This window comes from Hippopotamus amphibius, chromosome 7 (assembly GCF_030028045.1).
Source record: "Hippopotamus amphibius kiboko isolate mHipAmp2 chromosome 7, mHipAmp2.hap2, whole genome shotgun sequence".
Lineage (NCBI taxonomy): Eukaryota > Metazoa > Chordata > Mammalia > Artiodactyla > Hippopotamidae > Hippopotamus > Hippopotamus amphibius.
Window position 1 is genome coordinate 87,322,006 of NC_080192.1, and position 22,869 is coordinate 87,344,874.

Below are 22,869 nucleotides of genomic sequence, written 5' to 3' on the forward strand. Positions count from 1 at the left end.
AATGTTGTGCTTTAAAATAATGACTCAAGCCCTACTCTCCAATCAGAAAAGACCATTCATGTAGAGGAGGTAAATTGGCAAAGTGGTTCTTAAATATTCTGGAGGAAGAAAATCTTTCTAAGACTTTTTTTTGCTTGAACTTTTAAATCTGTTGTACAGTGTGGGGGCCTGTGGCCAGTGCTTTAAAGTGGCCTCATTTCAATACACAAAGTTCTGAGAGTTTATAAACCTGGGAAAACAACCTCCCAAAGGCATACCAGATTTAAACTGTCGTTGTCTCCATTATCAAATTTGGACAGCATGACCCAGAATTTGCCCTTGTTAACCAGACTCATTAAAAAAAAGTCAGAAGTTTATAATAAATTAATTCTTAAAAAAATTCCCAGATGTCCTTTTTTGTGGTTTTATTTTCTAGGAAATAACTATAAAAACTACTTGGTCAGTTTTATTTTTTGCTATCTGGCAGTCCTTGAGAAAGTAGGAGGACAAATTCCATGTCACTTCCAATCAGTTTTCTCTTTTTTTTTTTGGTTGCGCTGTGAGGCATGTGGGATCTTAGTTCCCTGACCAGGGATTGAACCAGTACCTCCTTCCTTGGGAGCCAGGAGTTGTAACCACTGGGCTACCAGGGAAGTCCCTCAATCAGTTATTTATTTATTTATTTATTTATTTATTTATTATTTTTTGGGGGGGTACACCAAGTTCAATCATCTCCTCAATCAGTTTTAAATAACCACAGTTTGTTGACTGAAGAAGCAGGGAGAAATTTCTCAAGATACTTGAGGCAGAGTTGTAAAAGTATCATTGCATTACAACAAATTGCTAGAAAGACTTTGAAACTCCCTTGATCTTTCTGGTTTTCCTCAGTTTGCTAGTCTTCTAAGGCCAATCATACATGGAGGTGGCTCTGGAATAGCTCTTTTAAGAGTTAAATGAAGCAGAAGTGGTCATCTGTCTGGTCTAGGAGTGAAGAGGGGCTGCAGAATTCTGCAAATTGCTGTATACGTGAGCAGATTTACTTCTTGTATTACTGTTTTGCACCATTAGGTTCTGTTCATCAAGTAAAAAATTCAAAGACTGTTTCATTCAAGTTAGTATGTTGTCACTAAAATAATTAGTTGATAGTAATCAGACCATTCAGTTTTCCATGGCCTTAGGATGACCTGTATCAGACCTTTGTCTATTGTGGCATTCTTGTTTTTAGAGATATAACAGACAAAACAGACAACCAGACTTATTTGAAAAAAGAAGTAAAGAAAAATTAAATGGACTCAGAAGCAAATGAAGAATATGAACCTGCAGCAAAATTCTCAAACTAATTTTGCCTTCCTGTGTACTAGCATCCATAGTCAAAGCAGCATCATCCTGTTTGCTGGAAAATCCAAGTGTCAGAAAACAACCTGCTATTCTTTATCTGCTTGAGGCTGGAACCCCAGAGCTATATAGTTTTATCATTAGTTACTTGGAAAGATGAGGTTATTAGGTTATATATGTAGTGGGGAGACTCCTGTCATTCTAACCTCTGTCAGCTTTATGGTCAGACCTCTTATTAAAGATTTCTGATTCACTATGGAGGTTCAGGTATGGTCTAAATTAGGTTAATTCTTAAGTGTGTTTGCTTTGCACATTTGTGCAGGTTGTATACTGCATAGTTGGGCCATATCAACGATGATACGTTTATAGCATATATAATGTACATTCATTGGGACAGTTTTCCAGCAGATGGCAGGCAAGTATCTTGAAAAGGGGAAAGATACCATATGGGCAAATGTAGACCCTATTTTTAAGTATATAAAAATTTCTTGCAAAACTGTAAATGAGAACTCTTTTTTAAGTTGTATTTATAGATGCAATAATTTTAAGTGCACGGTCCATATATTTAACCCATCTCTACTGTATTTATTATTTCTCCCACATTTTTCTTATTTTAATGCTAACCATGTTTTTTTCCCCCTTCCACTGGAAAAATGAACTCTTAAGTGAATTTGCTATGAAAATGTCTTGGACTTATTTTTGATGTGTTTAGTTTGTTCATAATTAAGCAACTCTGAAGCCTTAATATGGATGTTCTTGCCATTCTGAGATGACTTAATGCTTGGATCCTGTTAATAGCTCCATTGTATGTTGAATAAACCTTACATCTTTGCCAGAAGTCTGGGTATTACTCAGTTGTGATTCTATCAGTATGTGGTCAGCTGGCATTCCAAGTCCATTTGTTATTGCTTGGAGTTTTCAGAAGGTTGCCCTGGTAGCATCAGGCTTTTGATAGTATTCACCATCTGGAGCTGTTGTTTCTAAAGTTGGGCTGGGAAGTTTTGTTTTTTGTTCTCTTTGCATCAATATTAGTCACAGTTCAGGTGGGATTGCCGCTTCATTTCTGATATTTCGAGTATTTTTGAGGCCTTTATCCCCAAAGTTAATCAGCAAGAAGGCTTTCCTGGTGGAGATATCACCTACATTTGTTTGGATTTATGTGACACTAACAATGCCAAGAGGTGTTTAAATTGGCCTTTCAAATCACCAGGTTTTGAGTTCATCTTAAACAGTGGTTCTCAGACTGGAGCATGGATCAGAATCAATGGACACAGATTGTGGGTTCCACCCCCAGATTTTCTAGTTCAGTAGTCTGGAGTGGGGCTTGAGATTTTGCATTTCTAACTAGTTTTAGGTGATTCTGATCAGTTACTGGTCACTTTGAGAACCACCACTCTAAGATAAAATTGTCTTATTTTTCTCTGTATTTATAGTACTTAGCATCTGTCATGAAAAGAAATAGGTTCAGGTCTTTGAGAAAACTATCCAAATCTTAGAATTCTGTTTTTTTATAAGATGAAAAGGGATTTTTTTCTCTCTGATTTTGAAAATAATATATGTATATAGTAAAACATTCAAACTAAAAAGAAAAACTTAAAGATAAAAGTAAAAACTACTTAAAATCCTATTATCAATACAGTTAACTAATTTTGGTATACTTCATTCCAAATATACATTATAAATATATATAAATGAATTTTCAATCCATTTATATACATTTATATTCTCATTTAAAATGATTCAGTTGGTATACCTGATATTTTGTAACCTATTTCTAAAATTCAACAATGTGCATAGACACAGATGTACATCAAATTTAGTATTCCATTATATATTTATTTAATCAATGATAGTGGTAAACATTTAAATTGTCTCCAATTTTCTAGCAGTTATAAGTTCTTATATTACATCTTTGTACATATGTCTAATCATCTTATCAATTACAAGAGATGGTATTGCTAGGTCAAAGGAGATGTACATTTAAAATTTTGTTACATATTGCCAGATTACCTTCCAGTAAGGTAGTGAATTAACACTTCCGAAAAGCTTCTACAGGTTTTGCCTGGGAACTGAAATGGTTTTAAAGATATAACTTCCTTTATTTCATTCTTTGTATGGTAGAAAATGTTTTTTTCTAAGATGGACAGTGACTCTTCTTGGAGTAAATGAAAATTCTAATAATTCTGTGATTGAGTCTTTAGTTCTCCATTCCTTCAAATTTCATCATAGTTCTGATATGATTGCTTAATCTTGGTGAGTGTCAAAACACTCTCCCAGACGTACCTTTATATTCATGATACAGAAAGGACCTTCTGGGATGACAACTGCATTATTTGTCCTTCATTCAAGTTTTGTTGAAAGTTTCTGAGAAGGACCTTTATTGCAGGGTAGGGACAGTCAACATGGTGCTTTTGGAATTCATCTGGTGACCAGTTAAACAACTAAAAATATCCTGAAACTTTAGGCTGTAAAAGGAAAGCTTTAAAATAAAAAATCAAACCATCTTTACAATGATGTAAGTTTTTTTTTTGCTAGTTGTCTATTTTTTGACCATGTGTTCCTGTCAGTAAACGATGAGCACACTTATTTTCTGTAAGTATATTTATTTATAAATTGTATGTAAGTACTAAAATATTATATGTATATTTTGTAAAACATACACAGAAACATAGAGATTTAAAAGGATGAGATTAGGATATTGATAGTAAGGATGCTAATGTTTTCTTTCTGTACTTTAATAGAAACTGCTGCTCTACGCAGGGTTTATTTCTTAAGCATCATTTTTTACAGAGATCAAGGGGCTTCCTGATTTGAGGCATATATCTGAATTGAGCATGTATACCTATCACAGTCCTACCAAGCCCAAATACCTGTTTTGATAGTTTGTTCCTGAACCTTATAATGCACTTTATGTTTCTTTAGCAGCTTCTGAAAAACTGGTTACTTGTAATCACCACAGTGGAGAATGAGAAGGAAGAGGATTTTATTTGTTCCTTTAGGTAGATGGAAAAATTCTACTATCTAAAATCACTGATAGAGTGTATAATACTTTGACTTTAGATCCAGTTCTATTAAGAACCATAGTGTTTATAAAAAGCATTGTAGAAATCATATTGTCTCATTTCTCTTTATTACCTAAGTTTTAGTGTGGTGGTTTAGAACTTAGTCCCAGAGTCTGGAGTTGGACTACTTGGATTCCATTTCTGGCTCTTTTGCTAATAAGCTGTGTGATCTTGTGTGAATTACTTTCCCTTTTTGTGCCTTACTTTCCTTATATGTAAAATGGGGCTGTAAGAGCATTCATCTTATGAGGGCTATTGTGAGAAATAATGTCTATCTTGTAGTCAGAGTTTCTACTAAATGTTTGCTACTATTACCACTATTCATTCATTGTTATTAAATTAACTTCATATGAAAAGGAATATTTAAAATTAAAAGTTAGTAAATTCACTTATAAATCTCCCACCAGATACTTTGTTGTTTTGACAGGCAGAATGGCATATCTTTCTGGGAGTTCTACTGCTTGGGTTTGAGCCCTGGCTTTACTGCTTACTAGCTGTGTCATCTTGGTCAAATCAACTTATGTTTGCCTCTGGTTACTCATCATTTAAATGAGTGAAAATAATAGTGCCTATTCCATAAAGTTGTTATAAGAATTAAATGTTACATGTATAGAGGTTAGAAGAATGCTTGGGTATAATGAGTGATCAATGAAATCTATATATTTTATTCTTTACAGATACTTGAAAGTATATTTGTAAATTTTAATTTTTAAAGTAAATTATTTCATAAATTCTTTTAATGCTTTCCTTTTGTTGTATTTATAATTTTTAATGTCTATGTAGTATTCTATAATTTTGAGATACTATGAACCCTAAACAATAATTATCTCACTTCTATGTTAGAAGTAAGTTGTGTTATTTTGCTTGTCCCATTTCTTCAAAAAGAAAAGAGTATTCTTTTTGTGTGGGTTTTTTTTTTTTTTTTTTGGCCGTGCCACGTGGCTTGTGGGATCTTAGTTCCCTGACCAGGGATCGAACCCGTGTCCCCTGTAGTGGAAGTGCGGAGTTCTAACCACTGGACCATCAGGAAATTTTGTAAACATTTCAAAAATACAGTTTCTTTTACATACATTTTGCCATTAAAATACAATTTTAAACTTTAATTTAGAATACATTTCAAATGATGTTGAATGTTAGGCCAACTGACCACATAAAATAATACTCAGAAATAAATTCATTGTTGTTATTATATTACTGTCAACTCTTTCTTGTTTACCTAGTTGAGTAGACTGTTATGTTACTGTTGCTGTCCATCCATGTTGCTGCAAATGGCAACATTTCATTCTTTTTTATGGCTGAGTAATATCCTATTGTATATATGTACTACATCTTCTTTATCCATTCATCCGTTGATGGACACTTAGGTTGCTTTCATATCTTGGCAATTGTAAATACAGTAAGTCCCTTATATACAAATGAGTTCTGTTCAGAGAGCATGTTCGTAAGTCCAATTTGTTTGTAAGTCCAACAAAGTTAGCCTAGGGTACCCAACTAAGAAGATCAGCTATATAGTACTATACTGTAATAGGTTTATAATACTTTTCACATGAATAATACATAAAAAACACACAAAAAATAAAACATTTTTTATCTTATAGTACAGTACCTTGAAAAGTACAGTAGTACAGTACAACAGCTGGCATACAGCAGCTGGCATTGAGTGAACAGGCAAGAAGAGTTACTGACTGGAGGAGGGAGAGGAGATGGGAGATGGTACAGTTGAAGGATCATCAGCAATAGGAGATGGAGGGCAAGCTTCAATTTCACTCATGCCTAATGTTGATGGCACAGGTTCTGGTTCCTTGCTGGACTCAATTCTATCTACGCTCTTGAAAAAACCATCCAGTGATGTCTGGGTAGTAGCTCTTTTTTTCTTGTCATAGATGACATGGTAGCAGTGGATTGCATCCTGAACGGATACTGCAGCCTTCATGTACCGTTCTGTATTCGGGTTCTGTGCCTGAAAAACTAATGGTGCCTCCTCAGATAGAACTAACTCATGTGTTTGGACATGTGAACACGTTTGCATCTTTGAAAGTTCGCAACATGAAGGTTCCTATATAAGGGACTTACTGTAATGCTGCTGTGAACATTAGGGTGCATGTAGCTTTTCGAATTAGCGTTTTTGTTTTTTCAGATATATACTCAGGAGTGGAATTGTTGGGTCATATGGTAGTCCTATTTTTAGCTTTTTGGGCAACCTCCATACTGTTCTCCATAGTGGCTGCACCAATTTACATTCCTACTAACAGTGTACAAGGGTTCCCTTTTCTCCAAATCCTTGCCAACATTTATTATTTGTAGCATGTTGTTTAACTCAACATGTTACAGATCTGAGTTTAAGTTTTTAAAAGTTAAAGTATTCAATTTTTATATACTTTTTTCAATTTGAATTTATGTAAGGTGAATATGAATTTGTGATAAAGTTAAGAATTGTAAAAATCACATATACTTATTTTTCTTTGCTTTATAGAGTTACACAAAATGGGATTCTCATCTTTTATGTTTGTCTTTTCCAACAGATAAATTTTTGGGATGGAAAATGGCAAAGTGCACTAAGTTTACACCTCTATTTAGCTGATAAAGGAAGGTTGGAGAGGGTTTGGCTTAATTTTGCTAGACTGTACAAATGTAATGGAGGCAATGCAAGCTGTCAACTTGATGGCCTTATCTGTAGATAATAAGAAGTAAGATGATAGTTTTAAAATCACTGTCCAGAGCCAGTTTTAAATTTAATAAAGGCAGTGGTGGTCTGTAGTATTTGAAGCTCATTTCAAACTCTGCATTTCATATCCGAGAGTAAACTGAGACCTAAAGAGGCGAAGACTTGGGTTGGCCAAAAACCCAAGTCTTTGTTGGGCTTTTTTGGCCAACCCAGTAAATTGCTTGAGGTCCCAGAGTTTAGTTAGTTGGAGAGTTTGGGTTTAAGCTAGTTTCTCTAACCCAAATCTGGTGACTTTTCTTCTTAACTTTGGCAATTGGCAAAGTATATTGTTTTAGCTATACTTTGTATAGCCTTGAGTTTATGATAATTTTTCCTAGTGGTGCTATATTGGAATGATTCTTTGAGAGAGTCCTTAAATTTCTGTTTTTTCACTTGGTCTTTTCTGTCCAAATTCATCTCCAACTTAGTCCCGCTTCCTCCTCTAATAAAAGAGTAAAATTCTAGACCATTTACTCTTCTTCTTTGTATTCTTCTATATAGAGACCTTCTCTTATCTTTTCATTATCTTTTACCCACATTGAGCTAAACAATTTTGGGAAGTTCTTTATGTCTAGCTAAAGTATTGTCCTTTAATGAAGGAATCAGAGAAAAGGGGACATTTTTGTCAGGACCAGGTAAGTAAGAAACTGAGATATATAAACAGCTCTTCACTTGTCCCTTCAGAAAACCACCCTTGCTGAGGAAGAGGACCAGACTAATGCTGCTTGGTTAGTGTGGGAAAGGATGAACCAAAGAAAATGAGTGATTAGTGGTGCCATTGGCCTCAGGCATGGTGCCAGTTTTGGGATTTCCAGAGGAAGCCATTAAATTGACTCACTTCATTCCTCTGATTATTTTTATCTTAAGTCTCCTCCTACAATTAATTTATCCTCCCAGAAGCTTAATTTATCTACTCTATCCCTCTTCTCCTTAGAAGTGCTGTAGCCTTGTTTCCTTTTGGTAAATTATCTTCTCTTTATGGGTGCTCCCTTCCTGTGGTCTAAGTCAAATTGCTTCTGGTTGCAAATTGAGCTAGTTGTGTCTGGTGGCAATAGAGACCCGTGGAGATGCCTGGGAGGTTTCTTCCTCCAAATCTTGACTATATAGAGTGGCATATGGATTGTCCCAGTAGCAGGCCTAGATGTACTGGGAGGGGAAGGAAGAGGAATGCAGAGACATGAAAGTAGGGGTGAAGAGAGAGATTAATTTGTTAAACAGATAATTATTTAGTGCCTAATATGTATTCAGGGTGGAGAGATGAATAAAATAGGTCCCTCTTCTTGAAGAGCACATTGTCTAGTGGGAAGAGGATTATGTAAACAGCTAACTATGATATAATAAGTGTATGTATTTATGAGGGAAGACAGATAAAATAATAATTCTTTGAAGCAGAGGTACTTTTTGAGCTGCACCTGAGATAATGAACTCAAATTATTTTTGAATAAGGAAGTATATTAATTTTCTATGGTTGCTGCAACAAATTACCACAAATTTATGGCTTAAAACAACACACGTTTATTATCTTATAGTTCTGTAATTCAGAAGTTTGACATGAGTCTCACTGAGCTAAAATTAAGGTGTCAGTGGTTCCTTTCTTGGGGCTCCAGAGGAGAATTTATTTCCTTGCCTTTTCTAGCTTTTGGAGGCTATCTACATTCCTTGGCTTGCGTTCCCCTTCCTCCATATTCAAAGTCAGCAACAGAGCCTCTCTCTCTCTGACCCTGCTTCCGTCCTCATACCTCTTTCTCAGTTCATCTTCTTTCTCCCTCTTCCACTTTTCAAAACTCTTATAATTGCGTTGGGTCCACCTGGATAGTACAGGTTAATCATGCTATCTCACAACTGACTAGCAACTTCAACTCCACCTTAATTCCCTTTTGTCATGTAGCGTAGTGTATTCATGGGCCTTTTTGGAGGGCGGCGGGGGAGGGATGAGCATTACACTGCTTACCACAGGAAAGGATAATTTTTATGTCATTCCCCTGTTTAAAAACTTGGTTAACTTATTGCTAACAAAAGGGATTTTTTGAGGCGTTGGGTGGGGCAGAATCCAAATGTGATGAAACGTGTGATCCTTTCACTATAATAATGATCACATAGAAATTTTGTAATAGTTTTGGGTTGGTCTCTTAGAGGGCTAGCCTGGCTTTGAAGGCCTTTTCAGTCTAGTCCTAATCTAACTCTAGCTCTCCTCTTTCTCCGACCCCATCTCCCAGCCTGAGTAATCTGTCTTTCTAGCCTAGTGCTTCTCAAACCTGGCTGTACCTTGGAAGCATCTGTGAAATGGTATAAAATTATGTATCCAAGACTCCTTCCCTTTCCAGCCAGGGTTGAGATCCACTGATACAGCCACACTAGATAGTTATTCTCAGAGAATGTCATCTCTTTCCTTTCTTCCCCTCACCACTGGATAAATTCCTAGTAATTTTTCAAGGTCCAAGTGAGATGGCACCTCTTCTGTGATGTTTCCCTGACTCAATTCCTATTAGATCTTCTCTGTTATTTCTTTTCACTTAGATTTCACACTTTTTATTATTTCTGTTATAGCAATTAGCTCATTGTGTTTAGTTCACATTTGTTTCCTGAGCAGGTTATGAATTTCTTGTTTCTAGCACCTACTACAGTAAATGAGTCATGTTAGGTACTCAATGTTTATTTTGATCATTTGTCAAGTAAAAGTCACTGAACTCATCTGCTTATGTTTAGATCATGATATATCAGCACCTTCTCTAGGAAGTGAATAAAGGAAAGAAATTTATATAAAGTGGTAGGAACTGATTAAAGTGTTTCTGATTATTAATGTACTTTATATGAATAAACTTTCTTTTCCTGTTTGTAGCTCCACATCTCATCAAAGTATCTGGGTGATAGTCACCAAATTTCAAGATTACCTTTAGGATTGTTTCACATTGACTTCTGGGAGCTCTGGAGGGAGGATCACCTGAAAACTAGGCAGTTATCATTGCAGAGCAGCTGATACTGCGTTAGGTTAAGAGGCCCATGTGACTGCCACTTTGGAGAGTCATGCCATACATATTTAAGATGCCATAGACAGAAACAGGAGTTTCAAATACGAGCTCCAAATCAAAGGTCAAATGATGCGTTACCTATGTTTTATCAAAATTGAGCCACTCCTAACAAGAGCAGCTCTATATAGCATGAGATAAAATTTCTCTATTTATATAATGGTAAATGAGCAACATGGCAGTGGTTAGTGGGAGGGCAATTAGTTGCTCATAAATTAGTATTCATCTCTCATCCCTAATACCAAGGAACACCTCCTTTTTGGAATGAGATTTAGAGCAGCTCCTGCTGGTACACCATAGCTCCAGTGGAGAGACTGAGGCTGAATTTAGTTTTCTCAACATTCCTTCTCTTCCGTTTTATTAATGTCTTAAATACTGTCTACCAACTTTTTGCCCAAGTCATATTTGTTGTTCTAGGTATAAATTACTTCGGCATCTTGTTTTCTAATATAGTTTTTCTTTCTGGTACATCTTTACCTTCCTAGTGGCAAAAGGGGCTTATCTCCCAATTGAATTATCCCCCATCACAGTTTTTCCTGACGCTCTACCTAATGACTTCCTCTTACATCTCATTGACCTGTTTGTGAGGGTTGTCCTTTCAACCATTTTCCACCTCATAACCATACCTGCTCTTCAGGGCCACTTCAGGTGTCTGTCATCTCTTTTTTCCTGACTCCTTCAGATAGTTAAGTAATTCATTTTCTTTGCTTCTAAAGAACATTGTTCATATCTCTATTATGGAATTTATAATGTTATTCCCCCATCAATTCTTTCTTCCCCTCAAGACTAAACATTTTACCCTTCTATGAGTTTTATATTTGGAACCAATGAATCATAGTAGTATTTGGGATGGGTGAGGAGTAAGCCTTTATTTTCTAAAGTTAGTATATAATAAATGCAGCCTGTTCTTAGGCAGGTCAGTTTTAGGAAATACTATATATGGGAGTTAGGGTCTGAGTTAGATTCTTGAGAAACTGTATGCCCATTTATTATTTAGAAAGTCTTTATGTGTTCTTTGTGTACCCTTTGTGTAGGTATGTGTCTGTTTGAAGATAACTGCCCTAAAGAATATCTTTTGCATTTGCGTCAGGGTACGTGTCAAGGAAATGGTCACAGCACCAATGTACATAATAGCTAAAACATGGAAATGATTCAGATGTACAAAAACAATAGGATTGTTTGGTAGAACTTTATACAATAATGAAAATGGATGACTCATAGGTAAGGTAGAACAACAGGGATTCAGCTCATTATTTATGTAATATTGAAAGAAACAGGGCACAAAAGAATACGGTCTTATATTCTGTTTGTATAATATTCAAAAGTAAGCAAAACTAACCAATATTGTTTATAAGTGCATATGTATATAGTAAAATATAAAGGAGAACTAGGAAATGATTATCACAAATTCAGGGTAATAGTTACTTCTAGGGGAAGGAATGTGAAGTAGTGATTAGGGAGGGATTCTTGGTAGGGCAAAAGTAATGATTCTAGTAACCAAGAGTCTAGTGAATTTGGGCACATTATCAGACCTTTTAACCTCAGTCTGTTTAACTGTAAACTGGAATAATATAAGTATTTTATGAAAATTGTAAGGATTAAGAGAGAGAAACTATATAAAGCATTTAGCTCTGTGTCTGCCTAATAGTTAATACTAAATAAATAATAATTGTTTTCCTTATTATTTGTTTCTCTCACCATGACTTGTAGTAGATGGTATAGGCTTTTGGTAGGGGGGATAAAGTTCAAAAAAAGTGGAAGAATTGAAATAAGAAGAAAATCGAGAAATAATGATGACAAAGAAACTACATTTAAGTGCTACTGCTGCTTTGTGTCATATGTCTTGTTAGTTGGGTACATTATTTAATCTTCAAAATAACCCTGAGACCAGATTCAGTTATAATAGCCAGATTTAACACATGCCTTGTGACTTCGGTCTCATCATTACTGTTTTATGTCAGATTGGTTAGGTAACTTTTCCAGGGTTCTACAACTAATAAGTGGTAGAGCTGGGATTTGAATCAAGATTTTTTTTCCACTGTGCTGTTATTAATGATTAAATTTGACTTGAAAGTTGCCAGAAAATAGCTGGTAGTCTACATTCATTGTACATTTAAGTGCTCACAAAAGTATTTAACTGAGATATATCCTGGTAAAGTTCTATTGAAGAACATTAGATTATATCTAGTTCCAGGGAGGGACTTCATTTTTCTATGGACATGCAAGAGTCTGGTTAAACTACTGTAGTTTATTCCGGGCCTCCAGGATTAATTCAGATTTACCAGGGTCCATTCTGGAAAGCCAAAGCTGGGATTTGGGGAAGTTATTTGGAATCTAAATTTCAGTGAATTCAAGATTACATGGCAAAAACTTACAGGGTTGGTTACTGAAGAACATCTCATGTTGAATTATTGTGTGCTCACTGTCTTAGGTGTTTACTGCAGTGAAGCTAGATGTGCTAGTGCAGTCAGATTTACGGTATACTCCAAGGATTAAAAAGATGACTTCATCAAGAATTGCTTATGCACTAGGTGCATATCCTTTGGGTGTTGACTTCTTCCCAGTTGTGTTTGTTCTCTCATCATTATTATTTCTTGATAAGCATTTATATAGCCCTTGGTTTTAAAATTATTTTTGATTGGCCTATTTTCAGTTCAGAAAGTATGTTTAGTATTGCTTTCAATTTAAGCAGACAGATAAAGTTAAGTGGCTTTTAAAAATCTCCCAGAGAGGTTGTAGTGATATCAAGATGTATAGTCCCCAGATCCAGATTGCTTTTAGTGCTAATAGTAATCCTCTAGTCTAATTTTCTAGACTCTTATTTTGTTTTCTACTGAGAAGTTTTGGATTAAAATGGACCACTTTTGTCTTGCCTCCTACATTACTTAAGAAAGGAGCCATGAACAGTTTGTTCCCTATATGTAACTTAAAAAACTTTGGAGACCAGAGTAAGCTGAAAGCATAGCTTTTTGTGGGACTGCTTTGGGTTCCAGAAACTATTTGAGAGACCTTTTAATAAGCTAATTATGAAGCTTTAAAAAAAGTCCCCATTTTCACATTATTTTTAGTTTGTTCCCTGTTAAAGAGCATATTGTGGATTAGGTCCCCTCTGAAGTTGAGGTATTGATGGATACTAAATACACAGTTCTTTTCTTATTTCTATCTAATTGAAAAAAAAATCCCTCTTTTGCTACTTACAACCTACTTTGTACTTACTTTTTCTGCTTACTTTTGCTACTTACAACTTTTTCTACTTTACAACCATAGAAACTCACTATTTACTGCTTTGGTGTAACTACTTTTTCTTAGATTTATTTGATTGTACTCAGTATTTTCATTCTTGGATTTAAAAATTAAAAAAATTATCTCAGTAAAGGTTTCTAGTGCTTCCTTGGAGCAGAGATGTTCTTCGTGGCAGTAATTGGGAATACACTCAACAGACCAGTCCATTTCAACTGACTGTGTTAGCTAGCAAGGGGATTTATGGCTGCCAGGTGGAAACTCCTTTTCTTAATTAGCCTTGTGCTGTTTCTCTAAGTGTGGCAATCTTAAGGGGGTCTGTGAACATCTATCTAGGTGGATTGGTATAAGACAGTAAAATTTATAAAATCAGAGAGGTTTTGCTTTTTATTAATTAGATGGTATAAATAGTAATTTTTTCCCCTGAACTCTGCGTGTGTTAATGTATGAGTGTGTCAAGTACTGCCACTCTGTCCTTTGCTGCCCCAACTTTTTATTAAGCAAAATTTCTAATTTACAGAAAAATAGACCAGTCACCTAGATTCAATAATTAATTATTAACATTTGCCATATTTACTATATCTATACACATTTTCCTTCTTGAGCATCAAATTGGCTTTTTATTATACAGTTGAGAGAAAATTCAGGTTGATGTCCACCAGTTAGTAGCTCTGATTTTCACATTCTTCCTGAAATGTAGAACATTTTGACTTCTGAGTCAGAAAATGGAGCAGTTTTCTTTCTGATGTTAATCATGATACAAACATTAAACACATAATCACACCCACGTTTTAGGAACTTGGGAGGCACACCGAAAATGAGGAACTGGGAGACTGATATTGTTAATTTACGTTCAGCTCAGAAGATGTTGAGTTACTATCAGGAACCCCAGTGTCTCTAAGCTGTGCCTCAGCAAGTGAACCATGCACACCCATCCTAGTCTCTCCTCCATATTTTTTCATCTTATACTTCCTGGAGGTAGGGATGAAGTAGGGAGAGAAAGGATAGAAAGAAACTAACATTTACTGATTGGAGCTAGATGTATTATATATCTTAGTTCATTTAATAATTATAGCAGTGTTCTTACAGATATTAGTATCCCCATTTTATAGCTGAGGAGACTGAGGTTCAGGTCAGTTAAGTAATTTGCCCAAAGTCACATACTGGTAGTAAGTAGAAGAGTATTTTTGAATTAAAAAAAAACAAACAAACTAATTTTTAGGTCACTGTGATGACAGTATATCAGGTACAGGTACATTTGAATTAGGGATCTCAAGTGAAAAATGATTCTTTTAACATCTTGTAGTTGGATAAATTATTTAAGTCTCACATGATTGGCAGTCTGGGTGGTACTTGTTAATACCGCTTTTTAGAAGATAGTTGACAAACGTCTTATTTCCTTTGGGATTTCAGGGGACTTGATAGTGCTACGTGAAGAACTTATAGTCATGTTTTGTGTTTTGATAAAGAAACAGTGGATCAAAACCATGATGAAGTATCACCTCACATGGGTCAGAATGGCCATCATCAAAAAATCTACAAACAATAAATGCTGGAGAGGGTGTGGAGAAAAGGGAACCCTCTTGCACTGTTGGTGGGAATGTAAATTGATACAGCCACTATGGAGAACAGTATGGAGATTCCTTAAAAAACTAAAAATAGAGTTACCATATGACCCAGCAATCCCACTGCTGGGCATATACCCAGAGAAAACTATAATTCAAAAAGACATGTGCACCCCAGTGTTCATTGCAGCACTATTTACAATAGCCAGGACATAGAAGCAGCCTAAATGTCCATTGACAGATGAATGCATAAAGAAGATGTGGTATATATATACAATGGAATATTACTCAGCCGTAAAAAGGATTGAAGTGGGTGGACCTAGAGTCTGTCATACAGAGAGAGTGAAGTCAGAAAGAGAAAAACAAATATTGTATATTAACACATGTATGTGGAATCTAAAAAAAATGGTATAGATGATCTTATTTGCAAAGCAGAAATAGAGACACAGACATAGAGAGCAAACATATGGATACCAAGGGGGAATGGGATATGGGATGAATTGAGAGATGGGGATTGACATGTATGCACTATTGATACTATGTATAAAATAGATAACTAATGAGAAACTACTATATAGCACAAGGAACTCTACTCAGAGCTCTGTGATGACCTAAATGGGAAGGAAATCCAAAAAAGAGGGGGTGTATGTATACATATAGCTGATTCACTTTGCTGTACAGTAGAAACTAACAACATTGTAAAGCAACTATATGCAAATGAAAATTGAAAATAAATGAATGAATGAATAAATAAGTAAATAAATAAAGGGCCTGCGTGTAAACCATACTATGCAATTTAGAATCTTTGCCTGTAATAAGGTCCAATAATTTTTCAAAAAAAAAAAAGAAAAAAAGAAACTGGAAAATTACAAGCTAATGAACCAGCCTAAATACAGCTTAGTTCCACTACATCAGCATTCTCAGAAGAGATGGTGCCAAACATGGTACCACACCCAGAATCATCCAGGCATACTCCATTAAAGAGTCTAAATTAGGAATTCAGTGGAGAGGTTGTGACTCATCCTAGGATCCTGGAGAAAAAGCTGACATTAAGATCTAGGGAGGAAACTCAGGCAAAGAATGGCGTTCTTGCTCAGGGCTTTGCTGGTGGTGGCATTAGTAATATGGGACATTCTTGACATTCCTGAAGGATATATGTTGTTAAGAATCTCCAGTTCCAGAACAATGCTAATATAAATGTTGTTGCAAGGTAGTTTGTTAGGCTTATGCACAGGCTAAATGACTAGCCTTCATATTCATCTTAATACCTACATTTGTACTAGATATTTTAAGTAATAAGAGCAGTTTACATTTATTGAGTACTTACTTCGTGTGGGCCCTATTCTAAGCAGCTTTACACATATTAACTCATTTAATACAAAACTCGGTGAGGTAGATGAGGAAACAAGCTCAGAGAGTAATGCAGAGGTCATGGTTAGGAAAGGAACAGGAATTTGAGTCTAGGGGGTCTAGATGTACTGTTTTTGCTTTTGTCTGCTGTGCTGTATCCAAACCATTGTGCTAAATTAGAAAAACACTATAAGGTAGGTATTATCTCATTTTTCTAATAAATTTTTTTTTTAAGGTCAAGCTTAAATAGGAAAAATGTGAATATCAAGCATTAGAAAATTCTTTGTCATGTCTCTCTCTCTCTCTCTTTTTTTAAAAATTTTTTGGCCATGCCGTGTAGCTTGTAGGGTCTTAGTTTCCTGACCAGTGATCAAATCTGTGTCCCCTGCATTGGAAGTGTGGAGTCTTAACCACTGGACTGCCAGGGAAGTCCTTAGTCATGTTTCTCTTATCTAGCTCAGATGACTTGATGAGTCTTCCTTTTAGTCTTTTGAATTTATAGTGCCATATCTTAGAAATTAGACCAGTAGTCTTTTTCTGGATCTTAACTAAAACCTTCCTGAAGTTTGTGTTATAATTAAAAGTAAATTAAAATCTTGAATTTCCCTTAAAATTGTTATGGAAAATAAGAGAGAAGAAAACCTTAGAGATTGAGGCGTGTAGGCTTTTTAAAGATCTTCTGAGATGAACTCACAATCAGTGCTAGTTGAGAGAATCACTTTCTAATAACGTGTAATACATTGCCAGGTAGTTCTTAGAGTTCTTTGTGAGTTATCTTTGTGACCAGATTGCTTCTTTAGTCTCAATAGGTGTTTTCTCTAAGTTCCTGTAGTTCATAAGACATAGAATTTAGCATTTAAATAAAGACTTAACTCAGTGTTGATGTCATACCTACCTCCCCCTGTCATTGGCCTAATTCAGCCCCTTATGTTTTTCTTGGACAACAGTTTTCTTACTCTCTGCTGCATTCTTTTCTATTTTTTCAACAAATATATACTTAACAATGTCTGCTAAGTGTGAAACGCTATCCTCAGCACTGAGTGTATCAAGTAAACAAGACAGACATGGTCTTGCCCTAGCAGAGTGTGTAGTCTAAAAATTGGTCAGTCCCTTTTCCATACCATTGTCATAAACGTTTTCTAAAATTAAGGTCTGATCTTTGCTGGCTCTCTTTTGCCTACCTCAGGGTTTTCATAGTCAAGTTGTAGCATACCTTAACAGTTCAAATGACTTGTGCAATGAAGCCATCCTTAATCTCTCCTTAGAAGCAGAAATAATTATTTTCTTATTCTGGTTCCCAAGGCAGTTAAAAAAATTAGTTAATTAATTGGTTGTGTTGGGTCTTCATTGCTGCATGAGGGTTTTCTTTAGTTGCAGCGAGTGGGGACTACTCTTTGTTGTGGTGCACGGGCTTCTCATTGCAGTGGCTTCTATTGTTGCAGAGCACCGGCTCTAGGTGCGCGGGCTTCAGTAGTTGTGGCATGCTGGCTCGCTCAGTAGTTGTGGTTTGCAGGCTCTAGAGCTCAGGCTCAGTAGTTGTGGCACATGGGCTTAGTTGTTCCTTGGAATGTGGGATCTTTCCGGACCAGGGATTGAACCTGTGTCCCCTGCATTGGAAGATGGATTCTTAACCACAGCACCACCAGGGAAGTGCCCCCCCCTCCCCGCCATAGCACCTTATAAAAATCCTTTTCAGAGTATTTATTCTATTGCATTATAGTTGTTTGTATTAGCTTCCTCTAATTGTTTGTGTTTCTTAAAATCAGTAATAGTATTTTTTATTGCTTTATCCTCAGTGTTGGATATAGAATCTGGAATGTAAGTGCTCTGTAAAGATTTACAGTATAGTCTTAGTAGTTTCTATCATATCATGTATGTATGTTTTGTTTCTCCAACTACTAGGTTACAGACTGTCTGATAATTTCTTTGTATTCCTTCTGATATCCAGGCTGATGCAAAGGACATCCTTAAAAAATATTTGCTGATTATTATTATTCTTTCAGTATCTTCTGCATTGTAGTTCTGTTGTTTAGAAAAGCACTTATTGGTCCCTTGTTTTATAGAATGTCTCTATTTATTTATACGTCTTTATTGGAGTATAATTGCTTTTACAGTGTTGTGTTAGTTTCTGCTGTACAACAAAGTGAATCAGCTATATGTATACATATATCCCCATATCCCCTCCCTCTTGAGCCTCCCTCCCACCCTCTCTATCCCACTCCTCTAGGTCCTCACAAAGCACCGAGCTGATCTTCCTGTGCTAGGTGGCAGCTTCCCACTAGCCACCCATTTTACATTTGGTAGTGTATATATGTCACTGCTACTCCCTCACTATTGTCCCAACCTCTCCTTCCCCGCTGTGTCCTCAAGTCTGTTACTTACATCTGCTTCTTTATTCCTGCCCTGCCTCTAGGTTCATCAGTACCACTTTTCTAGGTTCCATATATATATGTTAGCATATGGTATTTGTTTTTCTTTTTCTGACTTACTTCACTCTGTATAACAGACTCCAGGTGCATCCAGATCTCTACAAATGACCCAATTTCTTTCCTTTTTATAGCTAATATTCCATTGTATGTATGTGCCACATCTTCTTTATCTATTCATCTGTTGATGGGCATTTAGGTTGCTTCCATGTTCTGGCTATTGTAGTGCTGCAGTGAACATTGTGGTACATGTATCTTTTTGAATTATGGTTTTCTCTGGGTATATGCCCAGTAGTGGGATTGCTGGGTCATATAGTAGTTCTATTTTTAGTTTTTTAAGGAATCTCCATACTGTTCTCCATAGTGGTTGTATCAATTTACATTCCCACCAACAGTGCAAGAGGGTTCTCTTTTCTCCACACCCTCTCCAGCATTTATTGTTTCTAGGCTTTTTGATGATGGCCATTCTGACCGGTGTGTCCCACTATATTTAAAAAATCCAAACATTTTATTTAAAGGGGCCTTATTTCTATGATATGCCTGTCTTAACAGCTCATTAATACTGTGACTGGTAGGATGAATCTTGCTTGCTTTCTTCTATTTGTCTACTAGGATACTTAGAGTTAAATTTGTGACTCACTTTCAGAAAAGATATGATACGCATCTTGTGTATCAGCTTCACTTCTGGTCTTAGGTTGCTGCTCTTTGTATTGATTATTGCTGTCCTATTTTTAATTTTATTTAATGTTATATTGCTTCTATCTTTGTATGCCACTGTAAATCCTTAAACTAGTGAAAAAACAGACAAAAACTGAGAAACCAGTGGTACTTTCATTTATCTTACAAGTACTTATTGAATCCTAAGTCCTATGCCTTAAGAGATCAGTAATACATAATACTTGTCCCAAGAAAATGGGATTTGTTAATGTAGAAAACACTTGATGTAACAAAGGTGAGGCAAGAGGGCTTTGGGAGGTGATGGGAGGCATAGGCTTTAGAGATTTAGGTGCTTCTGGAGAAGGTGATATTTCAACTGAATCTTGAGAGGTGGCTGGAATTTTGATTTGTAGAAAAAGGAGAGATTGGGCATTCAAGTAGGTGAAAACAATAAGTGGCCAAGAAAATATGCTTTGTGTTATTCATTAGGGTTATCCACCCAAAGTTTCTCTTTCTCCTCCTAGTCGCATGTTATGATTACATGTCCTTGCCCCTTGGAAGTTAGGTGTGGCTGTGTGAGTTGCTTTGACCAATGATGTGTGAACTGAAGTGACCTGAGTCACTTCCAAATAGAAGTTTTAAGAGTCCATGCATTCACTATGCTTTCTTTTCCTCTGCCGCAGTGACCTACAGTGCTCTGATTAGCCTGTGGGCCAAATATGGTCTGCCATCTCTATTTGCAAATGAAGTTTTATTGGAACGTAGCCAAAGTCATTTGTTTATGTATTATCTATGACTACTTTTGCATTACAACAGCAAAGTTGAGTAGTTGTTACAGAGACCACATGTCCCATAAAGCTGAATATATTTACTATCTGGCCATTTACAGAAAAGTTTTGCTGAACAACTGCTCTGGGTGTTGGTCGCTTCTTAGAATGAGGATTTTGTAGAGCAGAGACTCCTGCTGACCCACAGTGGACATATGCATATGCCATCAGCAAGAAATAGATCTTTATTGTTTTAAGCCACTGATATTTTGGGGTTGTTTGTTACAGTAGTGTAATCTAGCCTGACAGTTAGGCTTTTTATAGGAAAAATATTTCAGTTGCTCAGAGAGGAGGAAACCTTACGGACAGGAGTAGTGTGGAACAAAGATGGATAAGAATGTAAAGGTAATATTGTGAAAGTATGAGATTGTTGAGCTCAGGTGTTTAGATTTTGTTTAGAATCCTCAATATGGAATAAGGACTTACGATTTTTTTCAAGGGACAGAAGAATAGTATGGTGGGAGCTTTACGGTAAAAAGTTTAATCTGTCAATAGTTATAGAAAGGCTGGGAGCATTTGTTGAGTCAGGAACTTGATCTCTGTAAAACAAAAGTCCCTGAAAACTGGACTGACAGTGGTTTAAATGGAGTTTTTTTTTTTTTTTTTTAATTTAACAAGTTGCAGTGACTTAGTTTCTTGTCCCATTTAATGCTTAATAGCAACCTCAGATTTTCTGTAATTTGAACTGTTACACAAGTGAGGAAGCATCATTGTAAAGGGAGTTGTGATAGTTGAGGGCCAGTTTTTTAATTTCCTTCTTTTTTTCTTTGATTACCTCTTTTTTAGATAAAGCAAAGACATCAAATACTGCCATCAACTCAGTGAAATTTGGTGTCAGGTAGCCTAAGGTAGTTTAAAGTGGAAAAACATTCATTTTAGAATTAGGTACAGAAATTGTATCTCCTGTTATTTCACCTGCTGTATATCTGCTGAAGGAAACATTTGTCCATTTGCCAAATTACATGAATGCAACTGAGTATATAGCAGTTCCTCAAGGTTAAGATATAATATTTTAGGGTACTGAATCATTCAGGTTTCCTAAAGCAGTTTCATCCTACATATAGGATGTTTTAAAGATACATAGAAGGAAAAAAAAAACAAAAAAAAATTGATGTAGAAAATTTCTGTATAATCAGGTTATTTTGTAAAGTGATGGACAAACTTGTTCTTCTAATCCTCCTTGCCTCTAGTGAAAGAATGTATTTTTTTACTTGCTTGGATTTTATTGACATGGGGCCTTTAGAAATTTGGAAAATTCCTTATATTGCAGGCTTATTTTGTTGTTTACTAAGCTGTTAATTGTTCCTTTTCTCTTGGAGTTTATATTTTAATAATATAACATATTACGACATGTCACATATAGACCATTTCTTTAAAAGAAATAAACAGTATAGAAATTTTTTTGGCCTTTTTATTGATTATGAAAATAATACATGTTTCTATTGCTTGGGACTCTGGTTGCAAGTGATAGAAATTCTATGTGAATTAACTTTAGCAAAACAGTTTAATTTATTAGCTTACTATGAGCAGGCATCTGAAGACACAGGGTGAAGCCGGTATTAGGTAAGACTGCAACAGGGGAGCGCAGAGCGGTTTAGTCGTTCGTTGGAAGAGCCTCTGATTTAGCTCAGTGACTGCGGCTCTTCATTGGGTGGCAGAAGCGGCGCGGCGCGGCGGTCAGAGAGGGGGCCGAAGACTTCTGTATTGGGTGAAAGAAAATGGCCCGAACCAAGCAGACTGCTCGTAAGCCCACGGGTGGCAAAGCGCCCCGCAAACAGCTGGCCACTGAAGCGGCCCGGAAAAGCGCTCCCTCTACCGGCGGGGTGAAAAAGCCTCATCGCTACAGGCCCGGGACCGTTGCGCTTCGAGAAATCCGTAGTTACCAGAAATCCACCGAGCTCCTGATCCGGAAGCTGCCTTTCCAGAGGTTGGTGAGGGAGATCGCCCAGGATTTCAAAACCGACTTGAGGTTCCAGAGCACCGCCATCGGTGCGCTGCAGGAGGCTAGTGAAGCGTACCTGGTGGGTTTGTTTGAAGATACTAATCTGTGTGCCATCCACGCTAAGAGAGTCACCATCATGCCCAAAGACATCCAGTTGGCTCGCCGGATACGGGGAGAGAGAGCTTAAGTGAAGGCAGTTTTTATGGTGTTTTGTCGTAAATTCTGTAAAATACTTTGGTTTAATTTGTGACTTTTTTTGTAAGAAATTGTTTATAATATGTTGCATTTGTACTTAAGTCATTCCATCTTTCACTCAGGATGAATGCGAAAAGTGACTGTTCACAGACCTCAGTGATGTGAGCACTGTTGCTCAGGAGTGACAAGTTGCTAATATGCAGAAGGGATGGGTGATATTTCTTGCTTCTCATGATGCATGTTTCTGTATGTTAATGACTTGTTGGGTAGCTATTAAGGTACTAGAATTGATAAATGTGTACAGGGTCCTTTTGCAATAAAACTGGTTATGACTTGATCCAAGTGTTCAACAATTGGGGCTGTTAAGTCTGACCATACATCACTGTGATAGAATGTGGGCTTTTTCAAGGGTGAAAATACAAGTCTTAACCACAGTGTAACTTACAGTTTCCTTAAAAAAAAAAAGTAAACCTGGCAGCTATAGAATATACTATGTGCATTTATAATAGCTATTTTATATATTGTAGTGTCAACATTTTTAAATTAAATGTTTTACATTCA

The 22,869-nt window shown here is 36.2% G+C and overlaps 2 protein-coding genes across 14 annotated transcripts in view; both read left to right on the forward strand.

The window, feature by feature from the left end:
- Window positions 1-22,869, forward strand: part of EXOC6B (exocyst complex component 6B) — a 648,544-nt gene that overhangs the window by 22,631 nt on the left and 603,044 nt on the right. Inside the window, exon 2 of one of the 13 annotated variants that reach the window (XM_057743617.1) lies at window positions 868-1,005. The exons of the other annotated variants lie outside the window; for them this stretch is intronic. The gene's annotated coding sequence lies outside the window, so the exon portion shown is untranslated. The remainder of the gene's footprint in view (window positions 1-867; window positions 1,006-22,869) is intronic. 13 annotated transcript variants of the gene reach the window in all.
- On the forward strand, window positions 21,786-22,645 carry LOC130857815 (histone H3.3A-like). The gene has a single exon (XM_057743627.1). It carries the CDS (start codon window positions 21,890-21,892, stop codon window positions 22,298-22,300), a length of 411 nt encoding a protein of 136 aa, XP_057599610.1. The 5' UTR covers window positions 21,786-21,889; the 3' UTR covers window positions 22,301-22,645.

Excerpts from the sequence above, each read along its gene's own strand:
- LOC130857815 (XM_057743627.1), top strand. The coding sequence starts at position 21,890 with ATGGCCCGAACCAAGCAGACTGCTCGTAAGCCCACGGGTGGCAAAGCG.